The 14,617-nt window shown below is 41.7% G+C and overlaps 1 protein-coding gene across 1 annotated transcript in view; it reads right to left on the bottom strand.

Annotated features, from left to right (window-relative positions):
* LOC139167578 (hexokinase HKDC1-like) overlaps window positions 1–14,223 on the bottom strand; it is a 66,154-nt gene extending 51,931 nt beyond the window's left edge. Inside the window, exons 1-3 of the mRNA XM_070752188.1 lie at window positions 14,068–14,223; window positions 3,014–3,176; window positions 245–393 (exon numbers count right to left, since the gene is read on the bottom strand). Coding sequence (XP_070608289.1) covers window positions 245–393; window positions 3,014–3,176; window positions 14,068–14,130 — 375 coding nt within the window. The 5' untranslated portion in view covers window positions 14,131–14,223. The remainder of the gene's footprint in view (window positions 1–244; window positions 394–3,013; window positions 3,177–14,067) is intronic.
* Between the last annotated feature and the right edge of the window lie 394 nt (window positions 14,224–14,617).

The raw sequence follows: 14,617 nt of genomic DNA, 5'->3' as shown, positions 1-14,617 counted from the left end.
TGTAACTGAAGGTGGGATTCCTGCTCTCAAGAATATTATTCCACCTAGAATTCACAGATTTAGGAAATCAATTTGCAGATAGCTATCATCCACTGAGTTGAATGCATGCAACTCTTCTTGAAAATAGCAGAATTTGCAGTGAGTAAACAGGAAGTGTTACAAGATGCAGTGTTCATTTTTATGCCTTGCCTCAAACATCCATCAGAGCAGATCCCAAAAGGATACAAATCTCAAAGGTACTTACATCTGTTCCACTTCCCTGTATGATTTCTTTAGGAGTTGGGTAGAACTGACTCTCCATTTGTACAGGTTGTTTTCCTTCTTCAGCTACTTTAACGTGTAGGACTTTAAATTTAGAACCACCCAGGTCCAAAGCAAGGAATTCTCCTTTTTCTATAATGGAAATGATAGCGAGTAATGATTAATTCTTCTATAAAATCCTTGCCAAATGATGCTTCATGAGTAGTGTTGGACGAACCAAACCTGTAAAGTTCGGGCTCTACCGAACTTTGCGCCGTTCGGTATACCGAACCTGAACTTTTGCCAAACTTCCGGGTTCGGCGTTCGGGAGACCGCCAAGAAGTGCCCCGGCTGTTTCTGAAGGTGACAGCTGGGTGGTGGCGTTTCCCAGAACAGCCGGGGAAGCTGTCGGCCAGTCAGGAGGCGAAAAAGAAGGTGGGGAATCCCACGAGGAGATTCCAGGGGCGGAACTTTTATGTCACTGAGACGTCCTTCCTGGCCGGCTGAAATGGGGACTCCAGGAAGGCCGTCTCAGTGACGTCAAAGCTCCGCCCCTGGAATCCCCTCGTGGGATTCCCCACCTCCTTTTTCGCCTCCCGACTGGCCGACAGCTCCCCGACTGTTCTGGGAAGCACCGCCGCCCAGCTGTCACCTTCAGAAACAACTGGGGCGCTTCTCGGCAATCTCCTGAACGCCGAACCTTGAAGTTCGGCAAAAGTTCGGGTTCAGGTTCGGGAGAGCACTGGGAAGCACCCCGACTGTTCCGAAAGGTGACAGCTGGGCGGCGGCGCGTCCTGGCACTTTCCCGAGCGCCGAACTCGAAAGTTAGGCAAAAGTTCGGGTTCAGGTTCGGGTGCCGAACCCGAACCCGAACATCGTTGGGTTCACCTAACACTATTCATGAGCCTCAAGAGTTTTTTTTAAAAAAATATAGAGATTGGATAGGGCTCAGTGGTGAAATCCAATTTTTTTTACTACCCATTCTGAAGGCATGGCTTGGTGGGCGTGGTGTGGCTTGGTAGGCATGGCAGGGGAAGGAGACTGCAAAATCCCAATTCCCTCCCACTCCTGCGGGAAGAATATTGCAAAACCTCCATTCCCACCCCACTCTGGGGCCAGCCAGAGGTGGTATTTGCCGGTTCTCCGAACTACTCAAAATGTCCACAAGGCTCAGATAGGCCTTCATGTCTTCCCCACCCACCCCCGCTTCTTCCTTACATTCCAATTTTTCCATCCCCTACCCCACCCCCATCTCCCATGGTGCTGATGTCAGCTCATGAAACTTGCACAGGTGAGATGCAATAATGACATATACAGTGTAGATGTGATGCAGTTATATCAATAGAGCAGGGTTGGGCCTGAATGTTTGGGGTTGAGCTTGATTATTCCAAAGTAAGTGTGTTAAGTATATCAGAATTTTAGAGTTTGTTTTAGAGCTTGTTTTTTCTAAGACAGCAAAAAATAATTGCGTATAGTGGTATCTCTACTTATGAACATAATTCATTCCGTGACCAGGTTTTTAAGTAGAAACGTTTGTAAGAAGAAGCAATTTTTCCCATAGGAATCAATGTAAAAGCAAATAATGTGTGCAAGGAGGGTGGAGGCCCTGTTTCCTCCCAGGAGGTTCCTAGAGAGGCCCCATGGAGGCTTCTCCCCACCTTTTCCGGCCCTGTTTCCTCCCAAGAGATTCCTAGAGAGGCCCCGTGGAGGCTTCTCCCTGCCTTTTCCGGCCCTGTTTCCTCCCAGGAGATTCCTAGAGAGGCCCCACGGAGGCTTCTCCCTGCCTTTTCCGATTACACTTTCGAAGGCTCGGGTTTGTAAGTGGAAAATGGTTCTTGAGAAGAGGCAAAAAAATCTTGAACGCCCGGTTCTTATCTAGAAAAGTTCATAAGTAGAGGCATTCTTAGGTAGAGGTACCACTGTACTACCAAAAATGTGCTGCCAGATTTTGCCAGTGTAATCTGGAAAGGCTCTAAGAACAATAAAAATGAAGTTGGAGCTCCCTGCAACTTAAAGACTCTTGCCTATTGGGACCCCTGGGATATTGTGACCATACATGCCAGTTGCCAAGCCCCCAAATTTTGATCACATGACTGGGGATGCTATAACAGTCATAAGTGCAAGGACCAACCATAACTTGTAACTGCCGCTGTAACTTTGAATGGTCGCTAATTGAATGATTGTATGTTGGAGAGTACCATTTGGTTAAAAAGAAAGGCCTTACCGTTGGCTTGTCTCAGTTAGATAAGCTATCAAACCTTCGACAATACCAAGCAGAGAATTTTAATAGAGCGTGGATGTGTGATAAAGCCAAGACACAGACTTAGTTAAATAAGTATTATTTACATATAAACAAAATATAAACAATCCAAAATATGCACTTAGCAAATACAGAACAATGCAGAATATAGATAACAAGCACAAAGCTAAAATATAATAGATAAAGCATGAAGCTAAAATACAATAAGATAGATAAAAGCACAAAGCTAATACAAGCACAGAGCTTAGAAAAACAACTCCCCCGTCTCAGGCAAATATAAAGTAACAAGCAAATGACCAAGCAAAATACGAGCTTTTATAGCTTCAATGAGGAAGTGACGAAACAGCCTTGAAGATATTAACTCTTCAAGTACAAGTTAACCCCTTGAGTGACAGTACAGTTTTACAGTAGCAACTGTAACATTTAAAGTGACAGTACAAGTTTGGTACAGTTTATAATATGCAGTTTACAATGGCAAACCCTAACACACATGTACCTTGTACTAACACTTACCTGAGCCATCGGGAAGTGACCTCACAAAAGTTGGCAGCATTTTTACTGCAGCTGTTGGATTGGTATATCTCCCTAGACCTTTCACCATCTCTGCTTGGAAGCGGGTCATCACATCATGTAACGTATCATCAGAAAGGCGCATCTTGTACAGGTACCGATCGACCTTGGAACAAAATATACCAGCTACACATTAGTGTTTTCACACACTCTCTCTGCTTCTCTCTCTCCTTCCCTCCCTCTCTCTAACTTTTGTAGGAAACACATCCATGTGTGTGTCGGGGTGGGTTCCGCTTTCTGTCGTTGCCAATTGGCTGAGTGCGCACTTCACTGTGGGTAGTTCAGAGGGAATAAAACATCTGCATTGCAAACTAGGTTAGGAACATGGAAAACAGCTGTACTTTTTTTTTTTTTGCTTAATAAATATTAAGAACTTGTTGTGGTTCAGCCTGAGCCAGATCAAAGACCAGCTGCGTGTCTGCTGGCTCCATGCCCGGGGGAGGCTGAGAGCAGAGAGGAGAGTTCTTTGCAGTCAGACAGTGCAGACAGCAGTCACGAAAGTGAAGGTGATGCAAGGCCTGGGAGCCCTGGGGAAGGGCTATCTCAAGCAAGTAGCTGTGATTCATTGGAGTCCCTGAATGATGGCGAACAAGCTACCATTAGTATGCAGCAGAGATGCATAGCTCAAAGGAGATCTCAACTGCGTAGATATTATCAGCATTGAATGAGGAACACCAGGGGGGTTGGGTGTGGTCCTCATTAGCAGGGAAGGGTTTATAAGGCATGAGAACCATTCCGGCAGTGTGGAGTGTTATCAAAGGGGAGTTGGTGTTATCTGCATTTTCTCTCAGCGTTTTTGTTCCTGGCTCGTGGCCCAGCAGCCTTGAAGACTGGTGGGAGGTGTGTGTGTGTGTTAGCTCAATACTGTAGCCTCGTCTGCATTAAGGATCCTGTGTTTCTGTATGAACAATTGCCTTCGTGTATCTATTTGGAGTTCCAGTGTTTTCCTGATCTGTAAGGGCATTTTCTGTTGGCTTCTTTTCTCTTTACCATTATAAAACTGTGTTTGGATTCAACCGGTGTGTCTGGCTTCACTTTTTGGGTTGGTCCTAGCTTCCGGAGTGACCCAGACAGAACAGAACTGTATATATTCAAACAGATACAAATCTGGTATCCAATCTTTTCTCTCTTTTTCAACAGATGTATGAGACATCGATATATATACTAAAATTAGACTGGCCTTTTTAAAACCTCATTAATTTGATCTATTCAACACTTTCTCTTATTTATCTAAAATTTTAAATATTAGACATAAGGAAATGAGCTACTGAAAATATATCTAGTTCACAATTGCAACACAGATCTACCGTACATCCGCCCACCCTTTCCTTCCTTCTATTTTCTCTCTTCTTCTTCTTTCTTTTCTTTTTTCTGTATGTCTGTGTCTGTCGACGTTCTTTGTTTATTTGTCTCTGTTCATTGTCATATGCACACCATTTAAATTATAATTCGACAGGATTATTGCTTTAATCTGTAATTACCCATTATTCGCACTTTCAATAATTTGACATGTCTATGTTGTTAATTGTAACCAATGTATTTAATGCATATTTGTAAATAAAACCTTTTTAAAATTAAAAAAAAAAGAAAACAGCTGTAGAGCAGCAATTCAACCTGCAGCCCGTGATCAGCTGGGCTTTGGAAGCAAAGATACAGGTCAGTATAACCCAGGAGCAGGTGGGCCCACTTTCGTGGATACAGAGAACCGGTTCCCTCTTAGCTTGGAGTCAGCGCTACCGTTTCTAAAGAACTGGTCCAAACTGGCAGCAACTTAATGAACTCAATCTGTATAGTCTGGAGGACAGAAAGAAAAGGGGGAACATGATCGAAACATTTAAATATATTAAAGGGTTAAATAAGGTCCAGGAGGGAAGTGTTTTTAATAGGAAAGTGAACACAAGAACAAGGGGATACAATCTGAAGTTAGTTGGGAGAAAGATCAAAAACAACATGAGAAAATATTATTTTACTGAAAGAGTAGTAGATCCTTGGAACAAACTTCCAGTAGACGTGGTAGATAAATCCACAGTAACTGAATTTAAACATGCCTGGGATAAACATATATCCATCCTAAGATAAAATACAGAAAATAGTATAAGGCATAGTTGCATCTAAGCTGAGCAGTGAGCAATCGCTCACTTAAAAATCATCATCAACTCAGAGTTTTCCAAACCTGCCCAGAAGCCGAGAGGGAAAGAGTGAGAGGGAAGGAGAGAGAGAGGAAGAGAGAGAAACAGATAGAAAAAAGAGAGGAAGGAAAAGAGAAAGAAAAAGAATGGGAGTAAGAAAGAGAGAAAGAAAATCAAAATCTAGTTTGAAACTAGCTCAACTATTTAAGTGGCATTTTGATATTGATAGAGTTGCCCTATTATGAGCTCACTGTTATAGACACACAGTACAGTATTTTATTTTGAAATTCTCTGAGGCAAAACAGGGTGGGTTTTTTATTTGTTTGTTTGTTTGTTTGTTTGTTTATTATTTCTGTGCCGCCCAGTCCCGAAGGGACTGCCGCTCAGACACTACACTTTTCCGCCCACCCCCCAAAAAAAATTAGAGGGAACACTGGTATAAGGGAAGACTAGATGGACCATGAGGTCTTTTTCTGCTGTCACACCTCTATGTTTCTATGTTTCTAACCCACCACTGGTGTGTTTAAGGGAGTGAATATGTAACTCTAGATCAGGGCCCCCCAACCTTTTGGACCCCAGGGACCACCAAGGTCATACTTTTAAATCCTCTGGACCACCAAATTCATAATTTTAAGTCCCGCAGACCACTAATATTTTTTAAAAAGATAAATACATTTCTAAAATAGTGATCAGACAGCTTCCATTTTATTAATATGAAATGCAGCTATTTAACATAACAAAATTATTTAAATGCTTATTTAATTATAACAAAATCATAAATGCTTATTTAAGCATAATAAAATCTTTAAAGGTTGTTTAATTGTAACAAAATTATTAAAGTTATTATAATTGAAGCTTATTTGATGGTGGTCATGTGCCAAAAGGGGAGTGTCGAGGTGTGCTAACATGCATGCACATGGCCACACTCCTTTCCTCCCTCTCACGTACGCATAACCCCCGCCTGCATTGCCCCTCGCACATTGTGCAATAAAACAGGCCTATGACATGTTGAAGTTTCTCCTGCCTCCACCTCCACATTCCCTGGGGCAGGAACTGGGGCAGAGCCAACCACAACACCTTTGAGGCAATAGAATTAGAGAAAGAATAGAAGAGAGAGTATAGGATAAAATAATCAATGAGAGAATAGAAGAAAGATATAGGGATAGAAGAGAAGATATATGGGATATAGGAGAGACAATAGGACAGGGGTCAGAAGGCACTTTAGTGCACTTATGCACGCCCCTTACTGACCTCTTAGGAATTTGGAGAGGTCAACCGTGGACAGTCTAAGGGTGAAATGTTGGGGGTTAGGGGATGACACTACAGAGTCCGGTAATAAGTTCCATGCTTCAACAACTCGATTACTAAAGTCGTATTTTTTACAGTCAAGTTTGGAGCGGTTAATATTGAGCTTGAATCTGTTATGTGCTCTTGTGTTGTTGTGGTTGAAGCTGAAGTAGTCGTTGACAGGCAGGACATTGCAGCATATGATCTTGTGGGCAATACTTAGATCATGTTTAAGACATCTTAGTTCTAAGTTTTCCAGGTCCAGGATTGTAAGTCTAGTTTCGTAGGGCATTCTGTTACGGGAGGAGGAATGCAGGGCTCTTCTGGTGAAGTATCTCTGGACATTTTCGAGGGTGTTAATGTCTGAGATGCGGTATGGGTTCCAAACAGATGAGCTGCATTCTAGGATGGGTCTGGCAAATGTTTTGTATGCTCTGGTAAGTAGTGTGAGATTTCCAGAGCAGAAGCTACGTAGGATTAGATTAACAACTAAATAAAATAAATAAATAAATGCATTTTCAATTTGCCCATTGTGCTGTTTTTTGCATTCTGGGACTTCAGGAAGCTTCCCTGAACCCTCCGAAGTTCAAGAAACAGCACAATAGCAAACCAGAAGTACGTTTTTCCAAAAGGACAACTTCTCTATTGAGCAATTTTTTTTGGCTCCAGGGCTTCCCTGAAGCATCTGGAGTGCAAAGCGGCCTTTCCCAAGGTTGAAAATCAGCTGGCTATGCACACTGGAGCTGACACATGACAAAGTCTTACGTGCCCTCCAATATGTGGCACGCTGCCATAGGTTCGCCATCACGGCTCAATACCATTTCAGACCATTTCAGACAAATTGTCCAATCTCCTCTTAAAAGCATCCAATGATGGATCACCCATTGGCAGTTCTGTGTTAGCAAAAACTTCAGAAGAGAAGGATTTAGGGGTAGTGATTTCTGACAGTCTCAAAATGGGTGAGCAGTGTGGTCGGGCAGTAGGAAAAGCAAGTAGGATGCTTGGCTGCATAGCTAGAGGTATAACAAGCAGGAAGAGGGCGATTGTGATCCCCTTGTATAGAGTGCTGGTGAGACCACATTTGGAGTACTGTGTTCAGTTCTGGAGACCTCACCTACAAAAAGATATTGACAAAATTGAACGGGTCCAAAGACAGGCTACAAGAATGGTGGAAGGTCTTAAGCATAAAACGTATCAGGAAAGACTTAATGAACTCAATCTGTATAGTCTGGAGGACAGAAGGAAAAGGGGGGACATGATCGAAATATTTAAATATGTTAAAGGGTTAAATAAGATCCAGGAGGGAAGTGTTTTTAATAGGAAAATGAACACAAGAACAAGGGGACACAATCTGAAGTTAGTTGGGGGAAAGATCAAGAGCAACATGTGAAAATATTATTTGACTGAAAGAGTAGTAGATGCTTGGAACAAACTTCCAGCAGACGTGGTTGGTAAATCCACAGTAACTGAATTTAAACATGTCTGGGATAAACATATATCCATTGTAAGATAAAATACAGGAAATAGTATAAGGGCAGACTAGATGGACCATGAGGTCTTTTTCTGCCGTCAATCTTCTATGTTTCTATATTTTTCTGCTGTCAATCTTCTATGTTTCTATGTATAGTGAGTTCTTTTCAGCAGCTTGTAGTTTTTGTTAGCAATGCTCATAATATGCAATACTTAAACTTTCTACACGTAGCAGTTTAGCATTACCTACAGGCTTGTAGTTTTTGTTGGATGTGCTTAAACTTTGTACACATAGCAGAGTTTATACATTACTCATAGACTTGTGAATTGGCCTGTTGATTTCCCCAGAACAAAAGCTTAAGACTGCAATCTTTTGATTTATCCTTAATCCCTGTGGTCCTCCTGAAGTAAGTTTTGTGAAGGAGTGGTTTTTAAAGACAAAATTGAAATGGCAGCAGAGACAAATCGACTCGAAAATCTTATCTAATCCCAAGAGCAAATAATGGAGAAAAGTTTTATAATAGGGATTTGGAAGGGGGAGTAGATAGAGCTGGCTATCTTGGAGTATAAGAATGTGGCTAAGTAACAAAAATTACAATAAGACTACTAATAGCACTGAGCTAAGGAGACAAGCAAAACCTGTTGGGAAATAAGTCAAGATTTAGGCGTGTGTATCCACATATGTTTTTTTTTCGTCCAGAAAGCAAATTATGTTTTTCAGAATTAAAAGGATTCCAGTTAGTGCCATGGTGAAATTGAAAGTGGAGGGTCTAATTCTTTATCCACATATCACTTTCACTGATTAAAATTGGAAACTGCAGTTTAATGTTTCCAAATGTAAAATAATGCACTTGGGGAAAAGGAATCCTCAATCTGAGTATTGTATTGGCAGTTCTGTGTTAGCAAAAACTTCAGAAGAAAAGGATTTAGGGGTAGTGATTTCTGACAGTCTCAAAATGGGTGAACAGTGCAGTCAGGCGGTAGGGAAAGCAAGTAGGATGCTTGGCTGCATAGCTAAAGGTATAACAAGCAGGAAGAGGGAGATTATGATCCCGCTATATAGAGTGCTGGTGAGACCACATTTGGAATACTGTGTTCAGTTCACCTACAAAAAGATATTGACAAAATTGAACGAGTCCAAAGACGGGCTACAAGAATGGTGGAAGGTCTTAAGCATAAAACGTATCAGGAAAGACTTAATGAACTCAATCTGTATAGTCTGGAGGACAGAAGGAAAAGGGGGGACATGATTGAAACATTTAAATATGTTAAAGGGTTAAATAAGGTCCAGGAGGGAAGTGTTTTTAATAGGAAAGTGAACACAAGAACAAGGGGGCACAATCTGAAGTTAGTTGGGGGAAAGATCAAAAGCAACATGAGAAAATATTATTTTCTATGTTTCTAAGTACAGACAAAAAACATTTCCTGAACTGGTACAAAATATGTAGGTTTCCAAATAATATAAATGGTTTGTTCTGCAAAATAAAGAGTAGGCTTCGGATTTTATGTATGTATTGCATCATGTGTAGTTCCATCAAACTTTGAAAAATCCTGGAAAGAATTTGGAAGAGAATCAACTCGGACATCATCATAAACTTTATTGGGGTCAAAGAAGAAGATGACCTGGCTTATTCATTATAGAAAACACTGGCCTCAACAATGACCCTTTGTTGCTCATTGTTATGAATGACAAGCTTCGTTATGCTTCTACAGCAGCATCTTTGTTCTCCAGTGGTTAATACTACTGGGAAAGGGCATTTGTGCAATTTTAGTGTGAGTAGCCATATTTGGTACAAAGCAAATTCTGCACAGGGGAGGAAAGAATTGAAATATCTTAATTTTCCTAGAATTTATTTGCACGTCTAAGTTATTAATAAATAAACGTCTGTATGACTGATGATGTTTGAACTACAGTACCAACGTATTTAGGCTAAAAAGAAAAGATGCTAAAATGAAGGCCCTTTCTAAATTGTTAGATAGGGTGAATGGAAAAGGCTGGACTCAAGTGTTGGTGGGAAAATAAGCCAACCTGATTGGAGGAGCCATCTGACAGCTCCAGGGGTACAACACTTAATGATTGTCATAGGGGTCAAATAAGCAATGAAGAAACAATCAATATTAATAAAAGTCTTAGGATACAAGCAACAAGTTACAGTCATACAGTCAACATGGGAGGAAATGGGTGATAGGAATGATGAGAAAAACTAGTAGAATAGAAGTGCAGATTTAGTAGAAAGTCTGACAGTGTTGAGGGAATTATTTGTTTAGTAGAGTGATGGCGTTCGGGAAAAAGCTGTTCTTGTGTCTAGTTGTCTTGGTGTGCAGTGCTCTGCAGTGACGTTTTGAGGGTAGGAGTTGAAACAGTTTGTGTCCAGGATGCGAGGGGTCAGTAAATATTTTCGCCACCAGGGGAATCAGCTTGGCGGCATGGCAGACCTGAGTCATTGCTGGTTCTAGCGACCCAGGCTGCCAAGTTACTACTGGTTCTTTAGAACCGGTCCGAACCAGGAGGAACCCACCTCCGGCTTGAGCCCTTAGGTGGCTCAGTGTCTAAGGAACTGAACTTGTCGATCAGAAAGATCAGCAGTTCAGCAGTTCAAATCCTACTGGGTGGTATAATAGAAAAACCTAGAAACCATGATTAATTAAAAATTAAGTGCATAAGTGATCAAAGCTACTGACTAGCAAAGCTAACTGCATGGGGCGGAACCTTCGTTAAAGAGCTCTTCTCATCCTCATCCCCAACTAATTGGTTTACTCATTTTTCTAGGCCAGGGATGGTGAACCTTTTTTCCCTCCGGTGCCGAAAGAGTGTACATATGCACTATTGTGCATGCCCAAGTGCCCACACCCATAATTCAATGCCTGGGGAGGGCGGAAATAACTTCCCCCACCCCCCAGAGGCTCTCTGGAGGCTGGAAACGTCCTGTTTCCCAACTCCTGGTGGGCCCAGTAGGCTCATGTTTCGCCCTTCCCAAGCTCCAAAGGCTTCCCTGGAGCTGGGGGAAGGTAAAAATACCCTCCTCCATCCACCCCGCAAGTCTCTCTGGAAACCAAAAATGCCCTCCTAGAGCCTTTGGGCAAGCCAAAAATCAGCCGGCCGGCACACATATGCATGTTGGAGCCAGTGATGGGCGCCTACAGGAACGGTCAAGAATGCAGTTCCAGTAGCAAAATTTGGAACTCCACCCCAGAGCACCCAATTTGCATTGAAAGATGTTGAAACAAAATGCATAAGCCACGCCCACAGCATGGTAGTAAAAATTTTGGTAGCCCATCACTGGTTAGAGCTGAGTTTAAGCAATGGCTGGCGTGTCAGCAGATATGGCTCTGCGTGCCACCTGTGGCACCCGTGCCATAGGTTCGCCATCATTGTTCTAGGCGGTAGAATTTCTTCATTTCACTGCTTCCTCTATGAAGGTTGTAAGTCTGCATGACAAACCTCTTGTGGTTGTGGGAATTCCTTCCAGATGATGGCAGAAAGATTTACAAGATAAAGGGTGGGGGTTGGGTTGGAAAGAGTCTATAAAATGGACATTACAGAACTGGTACTGGTACATGGTGGATCACATTCATTTTGAAATCATGGAAATAAGATTAAACAAATTTGATGAAAATAAATTGGAGAAGCTGATGGCACGATGGAATAAGGTGAAAGGTTATATGCTGAGTAGAATCTGTGACGAAAATGTAAAAAATAAACTCCAATCACTCTTTTAATAATAACAAATGCAAAGTAGAGCTAAGGAAATTAAATATATATATATATATATATATATATATATATATATATATATATATATATATATATATATATATATATATGTAGATTGTTCTGAGTTCGGATTTTGCCCTGTGTAATGTTTTGCATGTCTATGCGACGTTTCGGCGAAATATATATATGTATATATATGTATATATATATTTAATTTCCTTAGCTATAAACTAGTAAATATTTGAACCCCCCACAATTGGTGGTGGTGGTGGTGAGATTGTCAGTCGGGTGATGGGCACATGCACTGTGCACCGTTTTATGTTTGTTTTATGTAACTTTATGTGCAAAACCAATAAAAATATATATTTTTTTAAAAAGATAAAGGGTGGGGGGAGGATAGGCAGAGAAGCAGGCGCCCCTATAAGGGGCAAGAACAGACCCAGGAAGTCAGAGATTAGAATAACCCTCAGCTCCCTCCAATTGCCCCAAGTCTACCCCTAAATTAAGGAATTACAGGATCTTAAATAGGGAGTTTAGAACTTTCCCCCCATCGAATAAAATTATACAGCATTTGATGAAAAGGGCCTCCAATTTTATTGTTGTAACATTTAGCTATGGAAAGAGATTGCTTGGTGTGTCCTAATCTTAATTTATTTTCACGTCAGGTAACAATTCATTTAAATATAAGAGTGAAAACATTACACCAATTGGTGAAGATGTCAGACGTAATCCATAGGAACTGAACTCTCCTGTCCCACATTTTTTGTAAAAAAAGTTATTTATTGCATTGAGGACAGTTTTATCACAGCTTCATGACAGCTGCTGTTGCTGTTTGGCTGCATTTTGCTTTTGGATAAAATAGATAAAATAAGTTTCAGTTGAGAGTAAGAGCATATACAGTGGTACCTCATCTTACGAATGCCTCTTCTAACAAAGTTTTCAAGATACGAACCCGGTGTTTAAGATTTTTTTGCCTCTTCTTCCGAACTATCTTCACCTTACGAACCCAAGCAGCTGCTGCTGGGATGAAGGGGTTTCCTTTTTTCCCCTTTTTTGAAGAAAGAAAAGGGAGGGGCGGCTTGGAGAAGGAAAGATTTTGCAGAGAACAACGTGCTTGCAAAGGCACTGAAAGGGTGTCTTTTGAAGAAAGAAAAGGGAGGAGGGAGGGGCAGCTTGGGGGAGGAAAACTTTTGCAGAGAACAACGTGCTTGCAAAGGCACTGAAAGGGTGTCTTTTGAAAAAAGAAAAGGGAGGGGCGCCCCCTTGCCTTCCTTCCCACTCACCCTTTAGCCTAGCCTTGCTTCTTCTTTAGCTGCTCCTCCCTGCCCTCTGTTCGCCTCCCTTCTAAAGTGTGGGATTTTCCTGAAGGATTTGCACGCATTATTTGCTTTTACATTGATTCCTAGGGGAAACATTGTTTCATCTTACGAACTTTTCACCTTACGAACCTCCTCCTGGAACCAATTAAGTTCGTATGAGGAGGTATCACTGTATTTTAATGCGTCTTTATGAGCAGCACACTAAATTTGATCTGCTTAGCTTAAAGTGCACCTTGTTTCATAAGTAGAATAAGCAAGCTAATATCAATGTGCCCTGTCAGGTTACTAAATTATCTTCTACACCAGGGAATCTTTTTAAGTTGATAACTTCTGAATTTTATGCACAACTTGTTGGGTTTTGCAATTCTTGTCTTTATTCTTGTAAACTGCCCCGAATCCACAAGGAGGAGGGTGGCCTATTAATAATAATAATAATAATAATAATAATAATAATAATAATAATGAGGAGGAGGAGGAGGAGAAGAAGAAGAAGGAAGAAGAAGGAGGAGGAGGAAGAAGAAGAAGGAGGAGGAGGAGGAAGAAGAAGGAGGAGGAGGAGGAAGAAGAAGGAGGAGGAGGAGGAGGTGGAGGAGGAGGAAGAAGAAGAAGGAAGAAGGAGGAGGAGGAGGAAGAAGAAGAAGAAGGAAGAAGGAGGCGGAGGAGGAAGAAGAAGGAAGAAGAAGAAGGAGGAGGAAGAAGAAGAAGAAGAAGGAAGAAGAAAAAGGAGGAGGAGGAGAAGAAGAAGAAGGAGGAGAAGAAGAAGAAGGAGAAGAAGAAGAAGAAGAAGAAGAAGAAGAAGAAGAAGAAGAAGAAGAAGAAGAAGAAGAAGAAGAAGAAGAAGAAATAATCTTAGTTTAGTTTATTTATTCAAGTTGTCAGCCAGCCACAGTGACAGTGAGGCTGGGTGGATTATAAAGTTAATAAATGAGAGTTATTACATACAGGGCTGCACACTTTTTTTTCAAAAAAAAAAGACTCCCTCTCTCCCTCTTTCTACTCGCATTGATTAGCAAGAGGTTCACTCTGACCGCAGCATTGCCGTTCTTGCCCCAAAGAGTCAACACAACCAGACCTTACCTTCTTGATCTGATCCTCTTTAAGCTTTGTGAAATAAAAGGCCACGAGATGCACCGCAAGCATGTTTGCTAGTAGTTCGGCGTCGACAGCAGGTTCCTGAGACCAAAGCTGGAACCGATATGCTGAGAAGTCAGCAGGATCCTACCACCCAGCCATTTCTCCGATGAGTCTCTGGAGCAGAAGAGCTGAAGGGAAGCCAATCCTTCTGCATGGTTCAATGATTAATCTCCCAGCGCCTTTCGCTCCTCCCCTCCCGCCCCGGGTACCGTATAATGCTGAGCAGATGGCAAACTGCCAAGAGGCGAGGGGGAAAAAAGAATGATGAGTTACTGGTCCAACTTGGCAATGGTTTACTTTAGAACAATCCCAGTTGCTATGAGATATCCCTCGCTTCACCCAAACCAGCATGAATTTCCTTAGGGTGGCACGCATCCAGCTGTTGGGTTTTTCATCCAACTGCAATGAAAACAAGCCACCTCAATGGGCATTATTGAATCTGAAGCATGGAGGGAGGAGAGAGATCTTGAGAATGTAGGACCCTTGGTATATT

This window comes from Erythrolamprus reginae, chromosome 5 (assembly GCF_031021105.1).
Source record: "Erythrolamprus reginae isolate rEryReg1 chromosome 5, rEryReg1.hap1, whole genome shotgun sequence".
Taxonomy (NCBI): domain Eukaryota; kingdom Metazoa; phylum Chordata; class Lepidosauria; order Squamata; family Dipsadidae; genus Erythrolamprus; species Erythrolamprus reginae.
This window is presented reverse-complemented; position numbering and strand designations above follow the sequence as displayed.